This window comes from Microcaecilia unicolor, chromosome 14, assembly GCF_901765095.1.
Source record: "Microcaecilia unicolor chromosome 14, aMicUni1.1, whole genome shotgun sequence".
NCBI lineage: Eukaryota > Metazoa > Chordata > Amphibia > Gymnophiona > Siphonopidae > Microcaecilia > Microcaecilia unicolor.
Window position 1 is genome coordinate 53,792,716 of NC_044044.1, and position 17,001 is coordinate 53,809,716.

The 17,001-nt window shown below is 41.4% G+C and overlaps 1 protein-coding gene across 3 annotated transcripts in view; it reads left to right on the plus strand.

Annotated features, from left to right (window-relative positions):
• LOC115457879 (C-reactive protein-like) overlaps window positions 1-17,001 on the plus strand; it is a 65,531-nt gene that overhangs the window by 2,164 nt on the left and 46,366 nt on the right. For all 3 annotated transcript variants that reach the window (XR_003940008.1, XM_030187549.1, XM_030187550.1), the window contains one exon: window positions 9,483-9,558. Coding sequence is in view for 2 of the 3 variants with exons in the window: in XM_030187549.1 (XP_030043409.1) it covers window positions 9,495-9,558 (64 nt within the window). In the remaining variant the exon portion in view is untranslated. The remainder of the gene's footprint in view (window positions 1-9,482; window positions 9,559-17,001) is intronic.

Genomic DNA, 17,001 nt, shown 5'->3' on the forward strand with positions numbered 1-17,001 from the left:
TTGAAGGGGCTTCGACATTAGCTTCATAACTTTTAGTACAAGAAGAGTGCTGGGCAGACTTATGCGGTCTGTGCCCTGAGAAAGACAAGGACAAATCAAACTCGGGTATACATATAAAGTATCGCATATCATGTAAAATGAGTATATCTTGTTGGCAGACTGGACTATATTGAAAATGGTGAGTAGAAAGGAATAATTGTTTACTCAGCTGCCTTTGCTTTCTAACAGGAAACACCCTGCTTCTCTGACCCAGAAGTAAAGTTTGAGATCTGTTGGAACAATTTTCCTAGTGACATTTGTTCTTTCCCAAGATGTGCAATCAATCATGAAACTGTACTTCTGTTGCATGATTGATTGCACATCTTGGGAAAGAACAAATGTCACTAGGAAAATTGTTCCAATAAAGCTGGGGGTGACCCAGCCTCATAATCTTCCACAGGAGTGGAGAAGTAGCCCAGTGGTAGACCAGTGAGCTAAGAGCCAGGGGAGCCTAGTTCAAATCTCACTGTAGCTTCCTATGATCTTGAGAAAGTCACTTAACCCTCTATTGCCTCAGGTACAAACTCAGGGCCCTGTTTACTAAGCCACACTGTAGGCGTGCTAGTGTTTTTAGCGTGTGCTAAAAATGCTAATACACCTTAGTAAGCTAAACAGGGACAGAAAAATATCTACTGTACCTGAATTTATACTGCTTCAATAGCTTGAAGGCAATGTATAAAAGTTAAAAATAATTAAAAAAATAAACAAACTACCCCACTCCTTCCGGAGGGTTTCCATTCTCCGTATTAAATATTTCTTGAATAGTTTACGCGAGGAGTGGCCAAAGAATTTGAAATTTTGTGACACAGGAGGCGTTCATGTCCCAAGAGGAGCTAATTCAGAAATGTGAAAGGGCACCTTGAATTATCTCAGTCCTCCAAATCCATCATTATTTGCAAACGAGAAAGAGGGATTTTCTTAGGGATCTTAATCCCCTGGAGGATCTTCTTTTGCAAGGGGCCTGCTAGCAAAATTCTCAGGAAAATGTAAAAATCTCTGATTGAGACCTCTACAGTTGTCTAGCTGCTCCATTTGTTATAATTATTATTAGCATTTGTATAGCACTACCAGACGCACGCAGCGCTGAACACCTGACACAGAGAGAAAGGTGGGTTTTCAGCATAGATTTGAAAACAGGTAGAGACAATTCTTCCCGAGGGAAACTTTTCGCAACATGATTCAAACAATGGTACTAACACATGTTGATTATTGCAATGGAATAATTGTGGGTTGCAAAGATCAAATCCTTAGGAAACTACAGACCGCTCAGAATACGGCAGCCAGGCTTATATATGGAAAATCTAAATTTGAAAGCGCAAAACCCCTCCAGGAAAATCTACACTGGCTTTCTATCAAGGAACTTATCACTTTCAAGATATCGCTTTCAAGATTTGTACCTTTGTTCACAGAATAATACATGGTCTAGCTCTGAGCTATATGACTGAACTAATCGACTTACCAATTAGAAACACAATTGAATCAGCCAGAATATACTTTTTTTTTTTTTTTAATTATGAATTTGCATTTCACATTCATGTATATACATAAATTCAGAAAATTAAGAAAAACTATTTGTTACATTTAGAACATTATAAGAAACTAATACAATTTTTAAGACCACAATAATGTTGTCCAAGATCTAAGCAATCAAATATTATAGAAATTAAAAGAAATAAAGGTAGAGGGACATTTCTATGTGTACAGCCGATACATAGCGTAATATTCAGGGTCTAACATTCTATTCCTTACTAGAGACAAATTCCAAAAGTTTCTCTGGTTCAAAGAAAATATAATTGTGGAAATTAAAGACTTAAGTTCCTCCTATATTATGCAATCTAGTTTTAAGCTGTAGAAAAGCTTTCCTCCTTTTTTGAGTATCCCTGGATAAGTCCGGGAAAATTTGAATCTTCGCGCCTAAGAAATCTTCATTAATATGGCGGAAATATAATTTAAAGATATTATTTTGATCTAACTCGAATGCAAATGTCACTAGCATGGTGGTTCTCTCTGTGATTACCTCTAGTGAATCTTGAAGAAAATCTGTTAGATTCAATTGTGAAGCAGGTCTCTCTTCACAAATTCCGGAAAAATATTGTATTCTAGTTATTGGTGGCATATTCTCTGTCGGGATGAGCAAAATGTCTTTCAGATATTTTTTAAACATCTCCAATGGTGGCAGTAAAGGAGTTTTAGGAAAATTAAGCATTCTTAAGTTGTTTTTTCGAAGTTGATTTTCTAAATACTCCATTTTTGTAAACTGAATGATTTTTTCCTTGGAGACAGATGAAGAAAAGTTTTTTAAAGTTTGTACCTCGGTTTCCAGAGCCTCCAGCTTAGTGTCATAGGTTCCAAGTCTGGCCGAATAGTTTTCTTGATTCAATTTAATCTCTGCCAGTTCTCCTTGAGTTGTTTTTGATGTCTGTTTCAGGATAGCGTGCAAGCCCTGAATAGCATCCCACAATGCTTCGAGGGTCACAACAGCAGGTCTAATTTGATCTCCGGGCTTGTCTGGAGGCGTCTCTTGTGCTAGCTCTATCGGGGGTAAAACTCGCCACCCCAACCGCTCTGATATCCCCGCAGGAGATGAGGTGGCGATGGGGCCTCCTCCTACAGCCGCCAGGGTCATTTCCTCTTCGGGTGCCCTATGGCGTTGTTCCATCGACACCACCATTCCGTCTCCAGGCCTCGGAGGGGCTGTGTTTGAGGGAGGGCTCAAAGAGACTCCCTCACAGCTATGTTCCGGTATCTCTACCGGAGTTATCGAAATGCTCACAGAAGGTCCTGGTGTGCGCAGAAACATCGCGTCCAAAGTCCCCTGGTGCATCGGAGAAGACCCCAACTGACTCGAGGAGGTGAGAGCAGTGGGCTTCCCCTTTCTTTTCCCCATAGTGGGCTCCAAAAGGTTCTGATACGCCTAAAAGACTATTGGCGTTCAGGAGCTGCTCTCACACACATCTACCTCAGGCGCCATCTTGGACCCAAATGTCAGCCAGAATATACTTGACTCTTCACTTCCCAAGTTGTAAAAGCCTGAACTATAAATCAACATTTGTCAAGTTTCTCTTACATATGCACACAGCTCTGGAATCCACTACCAAAACGCCTGAAATCTATGAATAATCATCTAGAATTCCGAAAAAAAATTAAAAACTCCCCTGTTCAAGAAGGCATACCCCCACAGAACTGACATAATTACTGAATATTGAAATATGGCAAGTTATCAGGAACTGACAGTAACTTAACCCCGACGCATGATCACTATGACATTTTATCTGAAACACCCCAACCTATTTAATGATACTTCTTTACTGTATTTGTCATTGTAATTGTACCCCTACACTGTATTTGTTTTTCGCCTCTGTAACTGTAACCACCTCTCCGGAACTATGTAAGCCACTTTGAGCCTACTAATAAGTGGGAAAAGGTGGGATACAAATGTACGTGAAATCCACAACTAAGAAAATGTTCCACTCGTTTTTCCAAGATGGCGCTGTGAATAGACGCACCTGTGTTTGCTCCTGGAGGCTGCTGTGTTTGTGAGTTTCCCTCGGTGCCTCTGTAGCCTCATTAACCATGGGGAAGCGGAGGGGGAAGGTAAAGGAATTTCCCTCGGTTCCTGTGACCTCCTTGACGATGAAACAAACAACCCTGCAATTTCCCAGGCAGCAACCGGGTCCTCAGGGAACTTCGACCCCCACTGCAGCTCTCGGCCCTTCGGAGTCGATTGAGAGTGGAAACGGGGCTTCCTTGAACCCTGAGGAGCGAATTGCACCTCCCCAGCCTGGAAGAGAGTTGCTGGCTGTTCAAACAGAGACAGATGCCGAAGTGGCTCAGCTGGTCCTGTCTGAGGGTGTGACTGCAGCAACGGAGATAGATTCTCAACTTCGGAAAACATTACTACAACAGGCTTCAAAGGTATTGCCTCAAGCTATTGTTTCCAAGTTAGCTCGGGCTGATAGTCTACCTCAATCTCCTCCTGTGGCTAGTGGAGTGATTAGACCAGCAATTGTGATGCTGGAGTCACTATGGGATATGGTTTACAATAGCCAAACCTCTATGCAAATTACTTTAAAGCAGAATTCTTCTGATATTGAAGTTCTTTCTGAGGCTGCCCTGCTTCAAGCACAAGTGACTGCACAGCAAACCCAGAAATTGGAACGTGTGGATATCAAAATTCAAGAAATGGGATCTATAGAAACAGCTTTGGTTAAAGACAATAATTTCCTACATAAACGACTTGAATACCTTGAAAATCAGACTAAAAGGCTTAACCTTAGGTTTTTTTAATTTTCCCAAATTGCCGTTAATTTCTCCTTTGGAGATGGTTAAAAAATATTTGGTGGACATCCTGGGAATGGACAAGGACTCACTCCCTCCCATTACACGGGCTTATTACATTGGGAGTACTGGAGTGGAGGTGGGAACCCCCCCCCCCCCCCCCCCCCCGTAATAGGGGAGGGAATGAATCTTACCTCATTCCTAGAAAGCTCATTAGAAATAGTTACTCAGAGGTTAACTCTGCTTGCCACTTTCGCGTTGGAGCCTGATAGGAATGCCGTACTACGGCTTTCGTTGAGACACTTAGAAAATCTGTTTTTGGGCTCAAAGGTCCATATCTTTCCAGATCTCTCACGGCCTACACAGATGAGACGAAGGGCCTTTTTGGAACTTCGCCCCAGGGTGGTGGCATTGGGAGCAAATTTTGTTTTGCGATTTCCTTGTTTTTGTAATGTGATGCTTGAGGGTAAACATTTTCAGTTTGTAGATCCAAAACAGTTGAAAGAATTTATTGATGCAAGAGTTGATGTGAATATAGTAAACCTTCCCTAATTTAGCAGGCTGGGGTCTGAACCAGAGGAAGCATCTATTGATTATTAATTTTTGTATTTTTTTTTTCTTTTTTAATTTCCTTAATCTTGGAATCAAATTTCTTTAACTTGTGGACAAATGGGCTGTAAAGATATATACTTATTTTTGTTTCCTAATGTTAAATAATGCCGATTGCATATTCACTTTATGTGGTGATATATTGGAAATTTTAAATAAATAAATAAAAAAGAAAATGTTCCACTCAATGTGGAAACTCAAACGCGTGAAACCATTCTTCCCGAGGGAAACATTTTGGAACCTGATACAATCAATGGTACTAAGCCATCTAGATTATTGCAATGGAATTTATGCGGGATGCAAAGAACAACTCATAAAGAAACTTCAGACCGCTCAAAACATGGCAGCCAGGCTTATATTTGGAAAAACGCGATTCGAAAGCGCCAAGCTCCTCCATGAAAAATTGCACTGGCTCCCAATCAAAGAACGTACTGCTTTCAAAATCTGCACCCTGGTTCATAAGATTATCTACGGTGAGGCCCCGGGATACATGACAGAGCTCATCGACCTACCAATCAGAAATACAACCGGATCAACACGAACATATCTAAACCTCCACTACCCAAGCTGCAAAGGACTCAAATACAAATCAACTTATGCATCCAGCTTTTCCTACATAAGAACGCACTACCAAAACAACCTATAACCACCTAAACTTCCAGAAATCACTAAAAACCTACTTGATCAAAAAGGCATACCCTACTGACCCTACTTAAATACCTGAACCCCGCAACAATACAAAACCAAAGAACGTAATGGATATAACTTAACTCTTCCTCTATATGATTCCCCAGTGGCGTAGCCACAGATGGGCCTGTGGCTCAGGACCACCAAACAGTAGCACATGATTAGAGGTAACTGCTGGGGATCCCAAGTTCCGCCAACTGAAGACTTCCCCCTGATGGTAATGCAAATGCTACTCTCTATGATACCGGAACCTGCACATGCTCAGTTTTCAGTGCATGCCTGCTGCAGACTGCCAAGGGGGAAAGAAGAGTTTTCCCACCAGCTGAGATTTTTTTTTTTGGTGGTGAAGGAGGGGGAGAATACTTGGTGCCCACCCACTTCTTGCCTAGGCCCACCTAAAATCTGTTGTCTAGCTATGCCCCTGCGATTCCCTAATTATGTTTGTTCCACATGAACCTTATTCTACCATAACATCACTGTGTAACTGTTTATACCGGAATTGGCGAACGCCTTTACGGTACTATGTAAGCCACATTGAGCCTGCAAATAGGTGGGAAAATGTGGGATACAAATGCAACAAATAGGAAAAAAGCAAAGTAACAAAAAGAAAATCCCCCTCTCTATGCAAATAGTGTGATGGAACTGTTTACCATCACTGCACATGAAAAAACCTTTTACTTCCAAACAAGTGCAGTCTCCAAAACTATGCAAACAAGATAAATAACATACTTATCTGTGCAAAACGTCTGCACAATCAGGAGGCACAATTATGACATTCCAGTGTTCATATCATATGTTATAGCTGTCTCTCCTAATTCTGCAGACGTTTTGCAACACATAAGTAAATGATTTATTTTGTTATCTGCAGCAGGGCCCATTTTATTCCTATGGACCTTGCTGCAGATAGCTCGAGCTAATCTTTAGTAAAAGACCCCCATAGTTTTGGAAACTTTGCACTTTTTTTATTGGAAGTAAAAGGTTTTTTCATGTGCAGTGATGATAAACAGTTCCTCCATGTAATTTGCAGAAAGAGGGGGACAGTTTTGAGCACATTCTCTCTTATTTTCTGTCTTTTTTCTAATGATTTGATGTTATTAAATAATTGTTTTGCATGGCAAATGACTTGTCTTCATATATATGCCTAAATTTAGGTGCCAAAAGCGTGCATACATCACAGAATTCCAGCAGGTGTATGGCATGAATAATTCAAAGTTATGTGCAAAAGTGCTAGGCGATGTTCTGTAACTGGCATGCATAAGTCGCTAAGCACACAACTGCAAGGGGGGGTGGGGGGGTGTACACATGAAACATAGAAATATTGACAAATATAGGCAGATAAAAAACACATGTCCTATCCAGTCTGCCCATCCATCCTATCTTCTCTCCTTATCACTCCCTTAGAGATCCTATATGCTTGTCCAAAGCTCCCTTGAATTCAGATACTGTTTTTACCGTCACCACTTCCACCGGGAGGCCATTCCATGAATTCTCCATCCTTTCCATGAAGAAGTACATAAGAACATAAGAATAGCCATAACGGGTCAGACCAATGGTCCATCTAGCCCAGTATCCTGCTTCCAACAGTGGCCAATTCAGGTCACAAATAGTCAACAGAATCCCAAATAGTAGCAAGATTCATGCTCCTGATCCCAGAGACAAGCAGTGGCTTCCTCATGTCTGTCTCAATAACAGACTATGGACTTTTCCTCCAAGAACTTGTCCAAACCTTTTTGAAACCCAGATACACTAACTGCTGATATCATATACTTGGCAAAACGTTCCAGAGTTTAACTATTCATTAAGTGAAAAAATATTTCCTCCTCCTTGGAAAAAAGGCATTCAGGATGTTTGGTTTAAAAATTTAGAAATGGAAACAGCTGAAATTAATTGGACACAATTCAGAAATAAAATAATCGGACTAGCTCAATCCAGTATAATGCAATCCCTGTATTTCTTAATACACAGAGCAATATGGACACCAATGAAGAAAAGGAACAAATGTTAGTATTGTGATAAATTTGAGGGCGCTATAAACTCATTTGGATACAAATATGGAAATCCATTCAAGATATATTAGGATTTCTAGCCCAGTTTTTAATTAGTGCTGTAATCTTTATTCTTTAGATCTATTCACCCAGAGCTTAATTTAACAAAAGACAAGCACTATCTTTTCAATATATTAGTTTTGATTGCCCTAGAAATGATTCTTGGAAATTAGAAAAAAGTGCTGATACTCTACACTGAGCAAAAGTGGGGATAATGATGTCACTGGATCCACACTCACATTAATAATTTATTGATGACCCAACACAGCTGTGTTTCGGTGAATGCTTGCATTAAATAACATCTTTATGCTTCTTTATTGCTGACTCCATATACCTGGAAATTCAGTGCCAGAGCCCAGACATGGTCTGGCATTGAATTTCCAGGGATAATGACGGCGACAGTCAGGAAAGCGCTGATCGCTACTGGTTGAATATCGGGCCAGCGTCTTCACTGGAAGAAACCAGAACAAATTGAACAAAGATTTCTCTGCATAAAGAATAATGCTATCATTGCTGTTCTATCAAAGAAAAATCACTCTACATTTTTCAAAGTGAATGGGCTGTGTCAGCATTAGCACACCACCAGCCTCTATCGCAGCTTAGTAAACAGGGGGGTAAGTGATTGAGTATGTAAAGTAAACCATATGTAATATAAATTACAATTAAAAAATCTTTAATTGCTCAGTATGATTAATGCCTATCAACAAATCCTAGGGCCCAATATTCAAAGTGATTTAAATAGGTAGGAGAGCCTCCGACCTGCTGTAATCAATTCCTGGCTGACCAACCACCAATATTTAGCAGCACATAACCAGGCAGTGCCGCTAACTATCAGCTCTTACTGCCCATTTTAAAAAATGGGCAGGTTAAGGGTGGTACAGGGGGCAGCTTAGAGAGGAGCTGGCAGTTATGTGGGTACTGACAATATTAAGTGCTGGCACCTGCATAGCTAAGTGGGCGAATTTAGGACAGCGCAAAAGCTGTCCTAATTCAGCCCGCTTAGCTATGCCAGTGTCAGCACCTGTGTAACTTTTTAGCCCTTATGATCTTTCTCCCAGCCCCTAAAAAAGCTTCTCTCCCCCCAGACTGCACCATGCAGAAACTCCCTCCCTTTGTAACATCCCCAACCTCCCCTGGTCTGGGTAGCCGTAGTTCCCTGGTGGTCCAGTGGGAGCAGAAGCGAAGCTCACTCAAATACTTCGCTCCTGTCCCCATCACCCCCACTGAACTTCTAGGGAGCAAAGGTAGTTTCAGGGGGGGGCTATCCAGACCGGGGAGTTGGGGTGGTGTTCTGTGGGGGGGGAGGGGACTTCTGCATGGTGTGGGCTGAGAGGAGGGGGTAGGAAAGGAGGGGATCTTTTTTCGGGGCTGGAAGGGGGATTGCGGGGGCTAAAAAATAAAGTTATGCTGGTCCTGGCCGATATTCAGCTGGGGCCTGCATAACTATCTTATGCAGGATCGGACTGAATATAGATGAAGTGTCATAGAATAGGGTCATTTACTTGTCCAGCTGCCTCTAGTTGCGTGCAAGCGTTTAAACCAGGTGTTAGCAGGTGTAAGTGCTCGCGCCCAGAGATAGGCGTGAGATCTGTGCTAATCTAGTGTTCTGCAAAGGATGCAGATCTTCCCAGTGCCTAACGTTGGCCGCCATTTACTGAATTCCCCCTTTATGTTTAAACTTGAATGCTTTGTTTAAAATTTGAATAAAATGTTCTAACAAAAACAAAAAAAAAAAGATCTTGTGCTGGAATTTCCATATTCCTGCTTGTGAAGACTGATATCCTTCCCCATCTTAACATCTAATTATTTGTCTTCTTCCAATAGGACTCAGAGAAGATGGAGAGAATCTCGTTGTGTTGTCTCTTCTTTATGATGATCTCAGGAACCATGACCTCTACAGGTGGGTATTTGTCACTGAGAGCCCCAAACACATTATAAGTGAAACTTGGATCCATGATCAAAAGGATCCCATCATCCTTGATCTATGCCCCCCAGGATATAAAATCACTCATTGGACTAGGAAGGAAAAACGAAGTGGTGGGATAGCTTTAATTCACCGATCCCACTTTACTACTGTCACCATTGCTGAGTCCATGACAACTCATTTAGAGATTGCATCAATTAGGATCCATAGCAAATCCCTGTCTGACCATCTGACCTGTGTCTTGTTCTATAGACCTCCAGGGAACTGGAATGAAAGTCAGTCAAACTTCATGGACTTCATTTCAAATACTTGTACTACCAACTCTAATATACTGATTTTAGGTGACATCAACCTCAACCTTGAAGACCTGAATTCTACAAATGCACAGGAACGCATGGAATTCCTTAACTCATGTGTTCTTAAATGGCCGAGCATGAATCCAACTCATATTAAAGGACACACACTTGACTTACTATCGTATAAACTGTCTATTGACCAAAACTTGATTATGGGGGATCCAAGATGGCGCTGGACTGAGATTGCTACTCCAGATGTGCTCCCGCGACTTACCTGAGTTTGAGCTGAGAAAGGTAGACGGATTCCCTTTGCTATGGGGAAACGGCGTGGTAAAGTGAGGGAGGCTCTTGTAACCCCTATCAAGGCAGATGACCCTGGAAAGTTGCGGTGTATCGCTGGGACCCCGGGCGACATCTTCTCCTGCTACCCAACCGGTTTTTAATAACTCGGCCAGCAGTGTAGACGGGGCTTCCTTGAGTCCCGACGCCCGTGCGGCGCCACCACAGCCAGGAAATACCCGAACGGCCAGTGATTCGAAGGCCCCAGAGCCTGTAATGGAGGGGACCCTCGAAGAAAGGAGTCCAGCCGAACGTGGAGGAAGTGAAGGAAACCTAGTAGGACAGGGGTTTAAAAACTTTTCTTCAGTAATGAAAGAGAATTTACAGCGGATTTCCAACACTCCTTTTCCTGAGTTTAATAACGCAGCGGTGAAACCAGCCGTAGTGACTGTTGAATCACTATCCACCTTATAATTGAAAGAGAAAAACGCCTAGATTTCGACCCAAATCGGGAGATAGACGTTTATCTCACAAAAACGAATAAATCGGTATAATGGAAAGGCGATTTTGGACGTTTTCAACTGCACTCCATCGCGGAAGCGTACAAAGTTGACAGGGGCGTGTCGGAGGCATGGCGAAGGTGGAACTGGGGCGTGGTTATCGGCCGAGGAGAGATGGGCGCCTTTCGCCAATAATGGAAAAAAAGTATGCGTTTGTAGCTAGAATTTAGGGCATTTTTCCTGGACCCTGTTTTTTCACGAATAAGGCCCCAAAAAGTGCCCTAAATGACCAGATTACCCCCAGAGGGAATCGGGGATGACCTCCCCTGACTCCCCCAGTGGTCACTAACCCCCTCCCACCACAAAAAATGATGTTTCAAAACTTTTTATTTTCAGCATCAAATGTCATACCCACCTCCCTGGCAGCAGTATGCAGGTCCCTGGAGCAGTTGTTAGGGGGTGCAGTGGACTTCAGGCAGGTGGACCCAGGCCCATCCCCCCCCTACCTGTTACAATTGTGCTGCTTAATGCTTATTAGTCGTCCAACCCCCCAAACCCACTGTACCCACATGTAGGTGCCCCCCTTCACCCCTTAGGGCTATAATAATGGTGTAGACTTGTGGGCAGTGGGTTTTGAGGGGGATTTGGGGGGCTCAACACACAAGGGAAGGGTGCTATGCACCTGGGAGCTCTTTTACCTTTTTTTTTGTTTTTGTAAAAGTGCCCCCTAGGGTGCCCGGTTGGTGTCCTGGCATGTGAGGGGGACCAGTGCACTACGAATCCTGGCCCCTCCCACAAACAAATGCCTTGGATTTATTCGTTTTTGAGCTGGGCGCTTTCATTTTCCATTATCACTGAAAAACAAAAATGCCCAGCTCACAAATTGTCGAATAAAACATGGACGTCTATTTTTTTCGAAAATACGGTTCGGTCCGCCCCTTCACGGACCCGTTCTCGGAGATAAACGCCCATGGAGATAGACATTTTCGTTCAATTATGCCCCTCCACGGGATCTAACTTTCTCAATGCATTCTTTGCTTCAGTTAGTTTTGCTAAAAAATGCTGCTGAGATTAAGATGTTATTGGAAGCCCTGTTAACTCAGGAGCAAATTAACGCCCAACTGTTGTCTGAAACGAAAGTATTTGATAGTAAAATTGCAAATCTGGAGAATTTGAATAAAGTCACAATTAAGGACAGTAATTTCGTTAAAAGGAAGTTGGAATATCTTGTAAATCAGCAGAGGAGTCTTAATTTGCGGCTTGTCAATTTCCCCAGATCTCCTGTTATTTCTGCGGTTGAAATGGTTAAACAATATTTGAGAGAGGTTTTGGGGATGCCGGGTGAATCTCTACCACCCATTACGAGAGTGGTATATCTTCAGACTTTGATACCATCTAAAGCTGGAGGAGATCAGGCGGTCGTGGATAGAGGACTGAACCTAACATCCTTTCTAGAATCCTCTCTAGAAGTTGTTACACAAAGGACAACAGCGGTGGTGACTTTTGCACTTGAGATGGATAGGGAGATGGTGTTAAAGTTATTCTTTAAACATATGGACTCGATGTTTTTTGGTGCCAAAGTTAGGATTTTTCCAGATTTAACTCAGGCTAGGCGTAGAGCCTTTTTGGCTCTGCGTCAAAGAGTATTAAATCTTGGGGCAACATTTACTCTTAAATTTCCCTGTATTTGTCGTTTCATTTATTTACAAAATAATTATCAATTTTCTGATCCAAAACAACTCGAGGACTTTATTAATGCTAAAGAAGCTGAGAATGTTATAGTTAAAGTTTAGATTTCCATACGGACACTGTATGGTAGATTGAGAATGTACCCGGAGTATGTAACAATTTGTTATTATTTTCCTATATGCTTTATAATATATCTTGGATCCATTTAAGTATTTCCAATATAGTGGTCGATGTTAAAAGTAATAATGTTTTCCGTATTGTGACAAGCAGTTGTCCCAAGAATGTGATTATATCCTTTAGTTTCTTTTTGTTTCCTTATGCTTCTGTGAGAGGACGTGTATTTTGAAATAATAAATAAATTTAAAAAAATTTAAAAAAACTTGATTATATCAGATTCCAAATGGACAGAAATTCCTTGGTCCGACCACTATAAATTATACTTATCTCTTTTATGGCGCAATAAGGGTTTATTTCGTACCCAAGAACAAACAACCTATACTACCAGGGGGCATACTGATCCCATCTCATTTTGGCAACAGATATACCATAACGGATTGTCAACTCAGACGAACTCCTTAAACTTCCTTTCTGAATGGGATATAAGATGCAGAAACATACTAGACATAATAGCACCCTTGCGTACAAGAACGTCATATAGACTTAACCCTGTTCCATGGTTTAATGACGATATGAAAAAATTTAAAAAACAAACCAGTAAGTTTGAACGAGCATGGACAAAAAAGAAAGACGATAAAACACTTAATGCATGGAAACAAGTTCAAAGGAAGTATAAATATACAATAAGACAAGCCAAAGGGACCTATTATAAAACCAAACTAGGTCCATCTCTTAAAGACACAAAGAAAATATTCCAAATTGTACATAAACTTCTGGATACTACCTCGGTCACCACAACTAAGTCTGACATCCCATCTGCAGGTGAACTCGCCAAATACTTTAATGAAAAAATTGTTAAACTACGAAATAACCTTCTTCAGAGCACTATCGATTTTGAAAACTTCATTACTGGTCTAGATCCATCCTCATGAGAACACCTACCGGATCGAGTCTGGTTAAAATTTGCTCTCCTCAATACTGATTCAATTACCAGTGCAGTCAATAGAGCCTCCAATACTCATTGCACCCTAGACACCTGTCCCAGTTACTTATTAAAATTCGCACCTGATTGCTTCATTGCAGATCTCACTTCCTACGTGAATTCCATGCTTCAACTAGGTCTTTTCCCTGAAGGAAATGGCAATATCCTAAGTACCCCAATTCCAAAAGATACGAAGAAAAAAAACAAGTGATATCACCAATTACTGCCCTGTAGCATCTATTCCATTAGTAGTTAAGTTGATGGAAAATATGGTAACGAAACAGCTTGCCAATTACATAGATAAATTCTCTATATTACATGAATCACAATCAGGATTTTGCCCCCGTCATAGCACCGAAACAGTGTTAATCACCCTTCTAGCCAGATTTAGGCAGGAAATAGCAATTGGCAATAATGTACTTCTTCTCCAATTCGATATGTCTAGTGCATTTGATATGGTTGATCGTAATGATCATAATCAATATATTACTAACACTCCTGGATTACTTCGGGATTGGTGGTAATGTAATCAATTGGATTAAGAGTTTCCTTACCACCAGATCTTATCAAGTGAAATCAAATTTAAATTTATCACCCCCATGGAAAGCAGATTGCGGAGTACCTCAAGGATCGTCATTATCACCAACCCTTTTCAACCTAATGATGACTCCACTAGCCAAGGCCTTATCCACTCAGGGCCTCAACCCCTTCATCTATGCTGACAATGTTATAATATTCATCCCCTTCAAACATGATTTATGAGAAATCACCAACGAAATTAACCTTGGTTTGCATACCATGAACTCATGGGCAAAAGCATTCAAGCTCAAATTAAATGCAGATAAAACTCATTGCCTCATCCTTTCATCCCGCTACAACTCAAATATTCCCTTGAACCTAAGTACCTCAGACTACACTCTCCCTATCTCAGATAATTTGAAAATCCTTGGTGTTATTATTGACAGGAACCTCACATTCGAGAGCCAAGTTAATTCTACAATCAAGAAAATGTTCCTCTCAATGTGGAAACTTAAAAGAGTGAAACTGTTCTTCCCAAGAGCTATATTTTGCAATCTGATAAAATCAATGGTCCTCAGCCATGCCGACTACTCTAACGGAATTTATGCCGGATGCAAAGAAAATCTTAGAAAGAAGCTTCAAACGGCTCAAAATACGGCAGCCAGACTTGTATTTGGAAGACCACAATTCGACAGGGCCACACCACTTCGTGAAAAATTACATTGGCTACCAATCAGAGAGCGTATTACTTTTAAAATTTGTACCCTAGTTCATAAAATTATTTACGGTGATGCCCCAGGATATATGTCTGACCTCATTGACCTACCGACGAGAAACTCAATCAGATCATCACGTTCCTTTTTAAATCTCCGCCACCCTAGTTGTAAAGGATTCAAATACAAATCAGTTCATGGATCTAGCCTTTCATATATAAGTACACAACTCTGGAATGCAATCCCAAAGGCTGTGAAAATTATGTATGACCACCTCAACTTCCGGAAATCACTAAAGACTTTCCTGTTCAAAAAAGCATATCCTAATGATCCAACTTAAATACCTGAATCCAACAACTCAAATAGACCCAAATGTGATACGAACTTAATGAACTTTACATAACCTTACTCTGTTTCCTAATTTGTCTGTACATATCTATTTCATTTAATAACAGCACTCTATATTTGTTCATAACTGGATGAGGCTTTCGCCCCACGGCGCTATGTAAGCCACATTGAGCCTGCAAATAGATGGGGAAAATGTGGGCTACAAATGTAACAAATAAAATAAATAAATAAATAACATTAACAGCTTTAATGGACTGAGAAAAGTCCAGTTGGAAAGAATACAGGGACTGGGTGTGCCTTGCTCTTTATTCCCAGCAAAGACAAAAACAATTTTAAAAAAGGGAATGGACAAGAGTTTTAAGTTTCAAGTTTATTATCAGTTTGATATACCGCCCTATGCCGAGGCCTTCAGGGCGGTTTATAGGTTAAAATAAGTTAGAAACTGTAGAAAAAGAGAAAAAAAAAGAGAAAGAAATGGAAAAACAGAAAAAGGAATGGGAAAAGAGGCAGAAGGGGAGGGGAGGAACTCCATTTAATTAATAGAAAAGAGGATCCAAAGGGGTGAACAGAGTTGCCAGCCAATGCTGACTTAGAGTCCGCTGTGGTAAAATTCCTAGGGGTTATCAGAACAATTATAAGCATCCTTAAAGAGACAAGTTTTTAGGGCCGCATGAAGTTCAGCGTGATTGGTCAAGGATTGCAAAGGAATAGGCAGGGAATTCCACAAGGTAGGGGCAATTACACTAAAGGATTTTGACTGAATGGAATCAAAGCGAAGTTGGCATAGTGAGGGGATGTGCAACAGGTTAGAGGATGAAGAGCGTAAGGATCTGGAAAGGGGGTGTAAGGGAACAAATGTCATACAAGATATGGAGGTGTGTACACACATTCTGATCCAAGATGGTGACTGCTTGAGTAAGCTCGACAGACGCGCTGCCGAGCTGAGACTTGTTAGTCATTATTGAGAGCATCTTACCTATGGGTAAGAGGAGAGGTAAAGTCCGGGAGGCTCCCTCCGTCCCGGGCGGAACGCCCCAGCTCCATCAAACGACGCTTGATCGGTTCGCAGCTCTGTCTGGTCCTGAATTGGCATCCACTCCATCTGCCAGAGCCGGCGCGACAACGCAGGACAACAGTGTAGACAGGACTTCCCTGAGCCCCGTCGAACGTGCGGCGCCCCACAACCCGGAAGGGAAGTTCTCCTAGCAAGCCCTGTCGATCTGACCCAAGGAGGAAACCAGGTTGAACAGGGAGGGAGTTTGCAGGAGACGAGAGCTGGAGCCGAGAACTTGAGAGGACTGGGACAGATAACAGCCTTCGTTGCTTTGCAGAAAGCAGTGAGTACCCTGGAACAAGTAGCTAAGGCCCCTCTACCGGATTTTTCAGTGGGAGTAATAGAGAAACCTGCCGTAGTGACCTTAGAGTCACTTTGGGACTTAACTTCCAAGACCCATTCTAACTTGCAAACTTTAATTGTTAAAAATATGGAGACAATAAAAGTTTTATCTGAAACTGCGTTGAATCAAATACAGACTACTGAACTCCAAGCCTCTGAAGTTAAGCGATTGATTGGGAAAATGGAGAGAATTGAACTTATGGAACAAACCTTAATTAAAGACAAGAACTTTACTTTAAGGCGTTTGGAGTATTTGGAAAACCAGACTAAAAGACTGACCTTAAGATTTATAAACTTTCCTAGGTCTCCTTTAATTGCTCCAATTCAAATGGTAAAAAAGTATTTGATTGAGACCCTGAGAATGCCTGAGAATTCACTGTCCCTTATAACTCGTGCTTTTTACCTGCAAATAAAACATCAGATAATTTACAAAGACAAGGTGCAGTGGATCTCACTGCATTCCTTGAATCCTCTCTTGAAGTTATAACTCAAAGAACTACGCTTTTGGTTACCTTTGCGTTGGAAATAGATAGAGACGCAGTGCTTAAACTTTCCTTAAGATATTTGGATTCTGAGTTCT